Source organism: Lates calcarifer, linkage group LG15 (assembly GCF_001640805.2).
Source record: "Lates calcarifer isolate ASB-BC8 linkage group LG15, TLL_Latcal_v3, whole genome shotgun sequence".
NCBI classification, from domain to species: domain Eukaryota; kingdom Metazoa; phylum Chordata; class Actinopteri; family Centropomidae; genus Lates; species Lates calcarifer.
Genome location: NC_066847.1, coordinates 7,963,045 through 7,975,785, shown reverse-complemented (window position 1 = coordinate 7,975,785; position 12,741 = coordinate 7,963,045). Strand labels below are relative to the sequence as shown.

Below are 12,741 nucleotides of genomic sequence, written 5' to 3'. Positions count from 1 at the left end.
AGCAGTGTGCCGAGAGGGAGGGAGTGGAGAGAGAGAGAATCAAAATGAAATGAGCTAGTTAGTAGCCTATATTATTAAACTAAACAGGGGAGAATTCTCTATTATAATTTGTACAGTGGCACACAGAGTTTTCTGTCAATGCCTGAGCTTCCATATTTCTCATATTTAGAGTAGCTGACTGAAGCAGCTGCTGCTAATCAGCTCTTATTCATGGTTCCCTGAATAAAAAAATTTCACACTGGGATGTCAAAGTTAATGAGGTTCATGCGTGTTCGCAAGCAGGTTCATCTGTATTGTGAGTATGAACATGAAATACCTATTTTTTCATGTTGCACAACTGTTTCTACATGATTTTTAAATTAGGCATTGTCAAAAAATCTTGACAGTGATATACTGAACATAAAATTTGTCTGTGTTTAAGATTGACATCGACTGATTCTGGCTCTCTGTGACACCCATTTGTCCTACAGTACCTTGTAACACATGCTGCACGGTGGTATCTGCAGCGAGGTATATTTTGTCTGTGTCACATAAACAGACATCCCTTGCTTGTCTGCCAAACACAGTGACAGCGGCTGAGATGGAAGCCATTTCCTTGACATGTTTAAAATGCAAATGGACGTGTTTGAGGGGATCCAAAAAAAAAAAAAAAGAGAATCTACCAGCTTGTCTGTGGGAGGGAGGTGTCATAGACAACACAAAGAACACAAAATATGAGGAGGTGCAAAAGCAAACACTTTGTGTACTTCAAATGCATTCCTGGGGGTCTCAGTAGGCTTTTGCTCACAACAAACATATGTCTGATCATTTCCCGTAAATTGGTTTCCCCATATAAAATAATTTTTGAAAGTAGGTTTGATATACGAGTTGATTTATTCCCAATCCTCTCATTCTAAGTGACATTATTTCTTTCATTTTCTATCCATAGTTTTAAGCCTGAAATATTATATTCTTTATTTGGTTCTTCATGCAAGATCAAATCTGTGGCAGTGTTTTGTCTGTGGTTAAGAAACTAGAGTTGTGACTTTGATTGAGATTCAGATCAAGATTTATCTGCAATGGAATAAACATTTCCATTCACAAGTGTCATTATTTAATAGCAATTAACAACTAGTAAAAGCCCCCAGCTCTGAAAACGAGGTTTTGTATGATGAGTCCGTTGAGAGAATGCTGAGTGCAAGTAATCATTCTCATGGGAAAGCGGAGTTCTCCAGAAAACCACGGCATCATGTTTAGCACGATGCATTACTGGATCCACAGAGAACAGTGCCCCCCCCCCCCCGACTGAGAATTCAAAAAGCATCATTAGATGCAAAACAGTCTTTTCATTTATTCAAAAGAGAACTGCATTGTCAGGGTGACTTCTTCATGATCGCCTTTAAAGAAATGTGGTGTGCTGTAATCGGTACACAGTTTATCTACTATTAACTATACATGCTCTAGTATTCATAGATGTTGCAACTAGGATGTCACACACAAGAAATCAATGGACTGCTGGAATTGTTTCATTCTCTGGCAACATTAAGTCTAAAAACACAGGCAGCTTCCCTAAGTGCTGGTTAAGTAAGAAAATACATTACAGAGAAACTGCTGAAACGTTGAATCAAAACAAAAGCCTCAAAACTCCACATTCACCTTGATATATAAATCATATGACTGCATGGGAAAATAAGTCTAACAGGAGTTAAAAATGCAACAGCACAGTTTCCTCTCAAATCTCAACTAAAAGAATCTTCAAATTTTATAATTTAAGTCCACTTTTTAATAGTATTATGAGATGAGTTCTCTAATACCATTTTTGAGCTATCTTCTGGCAAATGTAAATTAAATTCATATATATTTAAGAGAGCCAGCAGTAGATGGTGGCTGTTTTATGCCACCTTCATATGAGAGGAGGCTCCCTCTACCTCACTGTACTGATATGATATTCATTTAGTAAAATAATAAGAGCTGGCTTTTTATTGTGAGAATGTAACATTACAAAATGTCTTCCACCTCGTACAAACCAACGCAGGTCAGATTTAGCCACACTGCTATAGTGGAGTGCTTTAGCACACCTCTCATTCAGAGTTTAATGTTTATTTTTGTTCCTCAAATGAGCTGTGGTGAGATAATGTTAACTATACTGCATTAACATATGTAGCTAACATTAACTACTTTGCAACTTATTTTCCTCACCAACAAATATGCATAACTCCCTTAAATCCTTCAATCTTTCTGAAAATATGCCTATTCGCTTCCCCTCTGAGAGTGAAATAAAAAGATAAACTACTCTAATATACGTCATGTAATGTTAAGTATGAAGCTGAAGCTTGCATAAATTGGGATAATTGTTTCCTCTGGTTTTATTGTATCTTCAGCAACACAGTTCTACTTCAAATAATGTTTCAGAATTTGTTATCTGTGATTAGAAATAAATTCCTGAACCTTGTCACAAAAATCACAAATTCTATTTTGCTAAGACAAACCCCACAGTGATATTTACACTTGTATTGTGATAGTATGTATAGTCTTAAACAACTACTTACAGTATTCATGTGAATGTGAGTAGTACAGCAGTCAGTGAGACAGATGTTTGTTTGGGTTACTGAAACAGTATCAATATTGTCTTACGTGAAAGAACATGTATTTTTCCCTGGTTTACAAGACATGAGTCCTTCCTCAAGGAAATGCATGGCATATTGACACAGTTTTATTTTCCTGGCACCATATGACTGATCTGCTTTTTGTATTTATTAGAGTGTTCTGATGCAGCGCCATATACTGTTCCCTGCTGACAACAGCGCTTTATAGTGTGGAATTCAATTGAGTTACCCGTTGCTTCACTTCATTTTTAGTGCAACCAGAGAATGCATCTGGATCTTCCCTCTCTGAAGTCACAGTGAATTAAGGGATGCTACTGTCTCCCCTTGTTTGTAACCATGTAGTCTTTGTCAAACCACAAAGGACAAATCCAATCAAATTTGGTAGAGGAGGTTAAAGAGCTGACCACTCTGCCCCCCTTCTGTGGGCTTGTTACTCTTCAGAATTGCCCTCATAAATCTTCTCAGTAAAGTAACAGAGTGCACAAAGCACAAGGGTATTTTAAAGGTTGTCAGAGATGAGATATAAAGTAACTTTAACGCCCGTCAGTGAGCCATTGTAAACACAGTATTACTCAGCAGAGGACCACTCAAAGGCAAGGCTGATGAGGAGATGTATTGTCACTCTGACTAGACACTATATCTTAATTTTTCTTTTTCCTTTTATTTACACACGCTGTAATGAACTGTTTGCAAAATACAGCAGTGTGTACATCTAGTAAACCGTGACGTGCTAGAAAGACAGAACATTTTGTTCATTTATATTTCATCTGACAAACCACATCCTACAGTGATGCTGTTTTTACAGATCAACCTGTAAGCCAACTGGTTCAACAAGATAACTCTCAAAAGGTTCAGAGGAGGATCAACTATTAATTATCAATACATACATTTATGCCAACAGTTCTTAAGAAATAGAAAGTTGTTAAGTGCAATTACAGTCCTGAGCAGTCACCTAATTGAAGAGTATGACTTGGGCCAAAGTGTTAAGTGATAATGATAAATGCAGTATATACTTTTATATTACCTAGTTAAAGGTTTTTGATGCATACTGTATTTTCAATTAAAAGACATTTTGTTATTGCTCTTATCGTAAGACGTCCTCTAACATTTCGGAAGTATTTATTTTTGTACCTAAACCTAATCAAATTGTGACCGTAACATCTGCTCAACTATGTGTGTATTATTGTAACCATGACAATGAACGACCTATTGTTGTAAAGGTACTATTTCAGGAGACACTCTTATGGGTCATATCAGATGGTAGGGACAAACAACCTATATGGATGCTCTGGTTGAGGGAATAGTTGAAATAACAGCAGTCATCTGCAACATACATATTGAGTTTGATGAAGTATACAGTGAAAGTTACTCCTTTAAACTCCACTGGCTTATACAAGAAAGGCTTTTATACCCAATGCAGAGGCCTCGGCAACATAGAGTTCTGCAGGTCTAATCAGCATGTTCTGAATTCTTAGCTTAGAGTTTGGATAACTTGCCAAACTGGCTTCATTTTCTGTTTCCTAACTGACAGTACCTTGATCAACACCAGTGTCACTGCCAGAAACATTTGCAGGCTAATTAAACAAAATGCAAGTGATCATGTTTCTGCATTTGTTAAATTTGGTTACAGTGTTGGCAAGTACAATTTAATCCAGTTAATTGCTTTAAACTCTCCCACTTTGTGTTGCCTACAGGCTCAGAACTGATGCCCAAAGCCCTGTCGACCAGGATCATTGGTGGGATCTGGTGGTTCTTCACGCTCATTATTATATCATCCTATACAGCCAATTTAGCAGCTTTTCTCACTGTGGAGAGAATGGACTCGCCTGTGGACTCAGCTGATGACATCGCCAAGCAGACAAAGATTGAGTATGGTGTGGTCAAAGATGGCGCAACCATGACCTTTTTCAAGGTATAGTACAATCATTAATGTGTTGTTATGATTGAGTTGAGCTTTTTATCTATTCTCAAGTTCTGTATTTGAAAAAGTAAGGCATTTTAACTTTTTAATTACTGAAGGTATTGCATGGATATTTAAGAAATATGACCATATGATCATAATATTATATATTTAACAGCATGAAAACATACTGTAGCTGAAACATGCCAAGTACAAACACATACAGCAATAATAATGCTGCAAAATTCATGTTAAGAAATGACTATATGTGTGTGTGTGTATATATATATATATATATATATATATATATATACACACACACACACACACACACACACACACACACTTCTAGATCTTAATTCCCACAGCAAAGGCAAATTCTGAAGCTTCCCCACTTCTCTACACTGTTTGATGCGTTCCTCCATAATGATTTTTTTATTCCGAAGTTTCAGCGTTTGCCTGCAGGGTTTTTGACTTTATTTTATTATTTTTGAGCTTTGCTTTAGATGCTGCTGCTGCTGTAGTGCTGAATAACACATGTAACAGAGTTACAGTTTCTCCAAGTAAGAAAATGAAAACACTACACATTTCTATTGAAGATAGTCCATAAGTTTATGACATTCAATAGAGAAAAGAAATGGATTCTTCCAGGGCATATGTCTGTCCTAGTTTTATGCCCCTGAAATTTGTAGTTGAGCTCATAAATACTGCATGCTTCATTGTTGAGTTTGTTGAATGGTATATATACTGGATCCCCTAGCTTTGATTATGTAATTGCATTCAGGGTTTTGCTGATATCATGTGCATTTGTCTTTGAACTGTAGCCCACTGTGTCTATTTTAAAAAGTATCTAGTTACTAATCTTACTAATATCATAAGACTGCTTACTTATTACATTGCATCCCATGAATGTTAAATGTGCTGTAATGATAAATGCTATGCCTGGATCCAACTCAACTCGCTGACCCTTTGAAAAGAAATCAACCTTCAGTTCCTCTGAATAGCTATGTAAAAAGGAAGTTATTTTAGATCATTCTGTGTACTTTGATAAACTGCGGTTGTGATTGTCGCATCATAAATAGAAGGAGACACAGGTGTCTAATTACCTCATCAGAGCTGCAAGGCTCAAGTGCCCTCTGCTCCCTCTTGCTCTTACAGAAAGGCCTAATGGTGCCAACTCAATGAGGCAGAGAAGCATGATAAATACCGAGGAGACCAGGGAGTAGATAAAGGCTTTGCAGATGTATGTAGCTGGATGGATTTGGCCCTAAACTTCTGTCACAGTGACATAATAAACAGTGTGTATTTTTGCTTTGAATCTACTCAAATGTGATATGATTTGTAGCTTGAGACGAGTCCACTCAAGTAACTAGCCACCAGATAACAGATGGTTAGTTATAAGCCAGATGCAGTTCTGTGATATCAAAACAAGAATACATGCCTGGAGACAAGAATATGATAGTGCAGTTGTGGATCGCGGCAAAATCCACTAGTGACAAATCATTGTCTGTGGGCTTTTGTTTCAGTTTGTTTACGATGTCTGATTTGATTCACTACTTCCACTGCCTGCTCAAGACATTGGATTGGTGTAGAAATTTCTCTTTAGTTTGTCACACTAACTCCCAGTAGATAGATGAATTTTCACCAGCAAATGTTTTAGTGATGGCTGACCAGTTACATACATAAGACATACTGTTCAAATCAGTATGTCAGTGGCATAATGAAACTGTTGAAACAAACACACTGCATTAGAAACATAATCACAGATTTGTAGCAACAGTTAGTCAGGAGGTTGTCGTGTCACCAGAAAGCCCTCTTAACAAGGAGCTGTTGTTTTATTAAATTGCATATTATATCAAGAGAAGTGAAGGGCACATGTAAGCACGTCTGCCTCTTCCAAGGAAAGAAGTTTTCACCTGCTGTTGCAAGGTTGAAAGAAATTGCTGGATGTGTTTGAATGCCATTTTGAACCATGAGCAAAGACAAGGGCTCTACAGGGAAGCATTCTCTATCGGGAGCCCATCCTGAATTACACATTGCTGTAATGCAAACCAGTATCAACTGTCCTAAATTGCCATATGGTGCATTTTATTTTTGACTGTATAGGAAGGTTAAAAAAAAGAAAAAAGAAAAAAAGATGCTAAATTGGCAACACTTATGATACATCCTAATTGATGCTTTTAAGTTTTAATATCAGACTATTATATCACAGTTTTTAGACTGTGCTTCCAGTGGAGTTACACATAATGGAGGGCTTTGTATAACAGCATCTTTCACAATTTGAAATGGCTTATAGTCCTTAGACAGTAATTATCTAGGATTAGACATGGCATAAATGTGACCTCATATAAAATTGCATGAAATACCACATAGCCTGATGCAAGACTAATGGAGAGGCATTCTATTATTGCTTCTTCAGTAGCACTCATGAGAATAGATGTGTGCAAAGCTTCAATTTACTTTCCTTTAATACTGTGACAATGGAGATCTGTAGGAGTAATCATATAAATCTATTTGGTCACCTGCTAAAGAATCAGTACATATTTGTAAATTTTGTCAATAGTTTAAAATGTGTCATCTTTGACAATTTCTAATCAGGCATTCAAAGACTCCCCATGGGTGTAAAGTTATTCTGCCATTCACCAGGGCTACTAGCAAGATTTCATGGTTAACAGTACTTCCAGCTTAAACACCTCGGGCTATAACATTTGAACATTATTTTGTTCAGGCCCAACCCCTTTCTCAGTGGTAAAAGCATTGTATATTTCTCAGCTACTTTTTTCTGGATCTACAGCAAAGGAGATTGTTCAAATGGGGTTCAAAGGCACATTTTTTAAACAGGTTCTTTCCGTCCTTTACAGAAATCTAAGGTTTCTACCTTTGAGAAGATGTGGGCCTTCATGAGCAGCAAGCCAAGCACATCACTGGTGAAGTCTATAGAGGATGGGATTCAGAGGGTGCTGAAGTCAGACTATGCCCTCATTATGGAGTCCACCACTATTGATTACATTACTAGGAGGAACTGTAATCTGACACAGGTGGGAGGGCTCATCGACAGCAAAGGCTATGGCATCGGCACTCCCCTCGGTAAGACCTTCAAACGACCAATGAATACATTTTAGAACCAAGTAATAAAAAAATTCCAGCCCTCTCTGTAAGTTATGTCTCTCCTTTTGAAGGATGAGAATGAGGGACTGCTTTTTAGACGATGCAGCAGCATAAGATGTTTTTTTAGCTACTAGTCAGACTGTATGCCACAACATGTTTATGAACCTTATTATCACAGAATCCAGCTGGCGTTTCTTCCAAAGTAAAACAGGCCTTATGTTGCTTCCAGGCTCCCCATACAGGGACAAAATCACCATAGCAATCCTAAGCATCTTGGAGGATGGGCGCCTACACATGCTGAAGGAGAAGTGGTGGAGTGGGAGCAGCTGCTTGGATGAAGAGCGTCGCGAGACAGGCCCCATGGGTATCCAGAACCTGGGTGGTATATTCATTGTGCTGGCATCTGGCCTAGTGCTGTCTGTTTTTGTGGCGATTGCTGAATTCATCTACAAGCTGAGGAAGACTGCAGAACGTGACCAGGTATATATCCCCATAAATCACACGCAGAATGACATATTTTCTTAATTTGATCTCTACCCTGTGGTTTGAATGGATGGGAAATTAATCTAACATTAATTTAATTACACTCCACAAGGATTTCAGTTTATTTCATCCTTGATTTTAGCAAAGAAGTTGCTAACCATGCCTATTTTGTTATGATATTTCCACGTAGCCTCTGAACCAAAGCTGTGCTCTATTCATGGCTTTTAGTTCAAACATGTTATAAAAGGATTTGCATGCCTTTGGCTAATCCCTATGAGTACTTGGCCATAACACCACAACATTTACTTATTTTAACAGGCATAATTGCAAATTGGAGCATAGAGAATTAATCCATTATTAGTCATTGGAGATGTCAGAATAGCATGAACCCTTTACTGTTGTAAATCACTAATTTGACTCATGCTAAGTGAGTAGTTGCACGAATGCTCATGCACCATACTTGTTCATTCTTTCTGACACAGCAGCAGTAATCAACTGTGTGCAGTCTACATGTGGTGGTGCTGCAATTTGACATTGCTGACAGCCACGGACGCACGTGCACACTTATACACACACCCTAGAATTAACACAACATGAATGTTATGTTCTAATGCATTTTGTGCTCTTCAGACTGTCAACACTCTGCTGTCAGAACAATTTAAAGCTAAGGCATTTACCCCCCGTCCCTTTCCCCTCTTCTCCTTCGTGCTCCCCTCCCCGCATCCTCCCTTTTTGCCCAGAGGTCTTTGTGCAGTGCCATGGTGGACGAGATCAGACTGTCGTTCACCTGCGAGAGGCGGGTGAAGCACAAGCCTCAGCCTCCAGTCATAGTGAAGACGGATGCAGTGATCAACATGCACGCCTACAACGACCGACGACTCCCAGGAAAGGACAACATGAGCTGCAGCACTGGGATGACTCCTGTGTTCCCATGACAATGTGCTCCCCCCAGGGCAAGAACCTCCTGAGTAACGTGGCAGGGGCGGTGCCAGAGACCAGAGACAATGGCATAGACGGGATCACCAGATACACCATTAACCACAGTGATATGGGGACACTAACAAAACATGGGCAACTCAAAATGGCAGCATCGGCCACACAGGTATGACAACATTCACCACTGAAATCGAAACCACAGGAGGTAAAAGAAACATCTGAAGTTCTGGGAAAAGAGTACACCCAAATAATCAGTTTTAAGTCTGATGTTTACGTGCGCAACACAAAAACACAAGAAAATACATGTCATTCAAGGAATCCTCAATCAGTGAAAAGACTGAGAATTTTATTTGACTGAAGCAAGACTAAAGGCTTTGATGAGAATGGCAATAAATAAACAAGGAGGACACAGAAGAGCAGTTTTCATTGGAGATCAGTTTTGCCACACATGAAAATTATGATATCACGTTCTTACCTTTATCCCATTGATTTACACAAACTCTTGAATGGCCTCTGACAGCAGAAAATAACGTTACCTCAAACATGTTGTCTAGGCTTATATGATTACCTTTGAGTCATAAGCTGCAGGATGAGAGAGAGGATCTTTTGAAAGCATGGTTCACAGGGATGATATATTATCTGCGATACCCTATAAGAATATTCATTCAGCATCTGCAGTATTGTAATTGGTGGAAACCCATAGCAAGACACAAGTGTTCAGCAGTAAATGTAAGTCAGTTGAAGTTGTGACGTATAATTAACTATATTGTTGAACACAAGCAATTAATCACTGATGCAAAACAAAGCTGCAATAGGGAGACATCCATATTAAAAACAAGAGATTCCACCATGGACCATTGGATCACAATGTTACGGAATTAGATTTATTTGACCAGAAGGACATTTTATTTCAAAAATAGTTTTGTACATGATTGAACTTTAATCATTTAAATTACCAAAGATCTGACCATTAAACAGAACTATATATAAACCAGTATAGGTCAGGACTGCTCATTTAGCTTTTTAGAGAACACTCATCTTGTGTTCCTTGCAGAGTAAATTGGAGTGGTTTAAATGGGACTACTAAGGGATCTTGCTACAACAGTTTTTTTTTTTTTCAACCATGCAGGGTAATATAGAGTAGAGTAATTGTATTTGGCACAGTTGTGGCATTGTGTTTGCTGGTTTTGTGAACCACCTCACCTCAAAATATTGTTATGAACACTGTAATGTAAAACAATCAAATGCTAAAAACAAACAAAAAAGAAAACCAATGGATGAACTTCCTGATCCACTGCCTTCCTTAAAACATAACTTTGGTCCTCTGTAATTTCAAAAAGGATTACATGAATCAATTTCAAAAGTCCAGGTTCACTTTTCAAAGATTGTGCTGATTAAATGATAGCATGGTACAGTATGGAAATGAAAGCTATTAGATTAGATATTGTGTTTATATCTTAGTTTAATTTAGAATTGTAAGGCACAGAGACAAAAGGTGAAAGACTGTGACCTTAAACTAAAGTGCATTTTTTGAGTGCATTTAATCGTGACGTATCCATGAAACTGAGCGCTGGTCTTTGTCCATGTGTGGCTACAGGACCAATGAATGTCCCAAGTACTTTTGAACACATTTTTGAACAGTTACTACATTTCTTCAGGTGTGATCTAGAGGCTTTTTGGCAGGAAACTGGTTGTTTTGCATTATGAGTGTCATGAAAACTGGCAAAGGGTTTGGTTTTAAATGAGAAAAGATTTTGAGGGTTATCCCAGACTTTTGTCTTTTTCATTACCTAATGTGAGTAATTCCATACTTGTACTGTGTGAACATTCTGAGAGACAATGTGGTGAATAGATGGTGAATAGACAGAAGACAGATGATGACTTTGTGTGTTCATGTTGACTTTAATGCCTGTCGAGTAAGTGTATATCTTCAGCAAGTGTCATGCTGTATGAAGATTTGAGGAGTCTGTGAGCTGCTGTCACTTGGGAGCTGAAGGAACAGCAAACCTCTGTGAGGTTTATGTTGTTGAAACGTTGAGAGACAAAAAAAATCGTAACTATCTATGATTCAAGGAAACTCCAATCTGTAAAACTTAGCATTGGTTTGGTAGAGATTCACTGTATAATTGTTTATCAATTCCCTTCTGCAAAGTAGAGTATGTAGATAAAATCAGCAGGAGAAAATGTATTTTGCTAAATTTATACTGTTATAAACGAATTCTGTTCACAGTCAAAAATGTTATAGATGCTATTTATTTCATTAGAGAGGTCACTTTAACCTACTTCCTCACTTTACCCCAGTTCCACAGCCCCAAAACTCTGTTTATTTATTTAATGGAAATGCGTTATATTATGGTATATTGGATTACTATCATCCAGAGGGGAAAAAAATGTATGTAAATCTTCTTTTATGATGGCTAATATATTTCTACAAGGTGAACATGAAATGGAAATGTTAGACTTCCCCAAGAATTTTGGGGACACTCCCTTAGAGTAGGGTTTTATCTTATGTAACTGGACCTTCACTCCTCCTGAAAATCCAATTAGGACCTGGTCTAAAGTATGGCCAAAGCTGATACGTGGCTATACTATATTACTGTTATCCCCATGTGTACTGTAGCTTTTCATGCAGGTGATTCAAAGACCCAAGTTTGCTTGTATTTCACTTCTGTAATATGTGAAAAGAACTGAAAACATAATCAAAATTAGTTGGAATTACAACAGGGTTTCTGATTTGGCTGATTCAGTCAGTTTGGTTACTGAATATATATATCTTTTTATAAATTAATGTGAATAATAATGTCATTTTACACAAAATTGTATGAAATGTGAGAGAAAAGTAATGCAAATTGTAAGCTACATAACCTGTGTTCCATTAGCAGTGTGTGAGTTTTGATTTTCCAGCAGTCATGACGGTATGCCTTCTTATGTATACCTTTCTTTTTAGTTGCACAGCTTCTATCATTTGGCAGAAAATCTCTCAAACAATACGATAAATATGTTGGTGCCAACCAGGGTTTTCTTTGTGGACATGCAGAATTTCTATGAATATAGTTTTTGTAAGGTTTTGTAAAAAAAAAAGGAAAAAAAAAGATTTTGTTTTCCTAGTAACTGTATGTGTTAAGAGAACATTAGAATAACCGACATCTGAATAAAACATGGGGAAATTCAACAAAATATTATAGAAAAGCTATTGAATTATTTTCTTTTTAACACACTGTGAATAATTCAATTGTACAGTTTGCTGTATGGGTTATATGAAATTTTAAATAAAAAATACAAACTATTCATATCTCTTGTTGAGCTGCTAATTGGTTGGTGTTGTGTTACCATTCTAAAAATATGCAGCAAAAAATGCTTTAGCATAGAAAAGGGAAATGTGTCACATTATTTCAACAGCATGTTGCATAATTTCTTATGTGCTGTGAGTGTCAACATATCACTGTTAGTTACACCTTTTCTATACTGATATGCCATCATTATTAACAGATTGTTTATGTGTACTTTGCTGGCTGCTGTATCAAATATGAGAACTAATGCACTGTACACTCTCTCACACAGTAAGAGACTAAAGACTCTAGTAAAGATTATTAGATTTACTGGATATTATATTTCTCCAAACTACTATCTCTCCCAAAAAAGCTGCAGAGGTTTTTACCTATTTGTTGACAAATACAGACAAAATTTGGTCAACAGACTGCTCTGGGTCAAACATCGCCCTGAGCCTAA

At 37.4% G+C, this 12,741-nt stretch overlaps 1 protein-coding gene across 1 annotated transcript in view; it reads left to right on the top strand.

Moving 5' to 3' along the window:
- The window catches only part of grik3 (glutamate ionotropic receptor kainate type subunit 3), a 90,983-nt gene extending 78,681 nt beyond the window's left edge, over positions 1 to 12,302 (top strand). Inside the window, exons 13-16 of the mRNA XM_018698791.1 lie at positions 4,280 to 4,497; positions 7,347 to 7,572; positions 7,823 to 8,073; positions 8,819 to 12,302. Of these exons, the coding sequence (XP_018554307.1) occupies positions 4,280 to 4,497; positions 7,347 to 7,572; positions 7,823 to 8,073; positions 8,819 to 9,184 (1,061 nt within the window). The 3' untranslated portion in view covers positions 9,185 to 12,302. The remainder of the gene's footprint in view (positions 1 to 4,279; positions 4,498 to 7,346; positions 7,573 to 7,822; positions 8,074 to 8,818) is intronic.
- Positions 12,303 to 12,741: the final 439 nt, after the last annotated feature.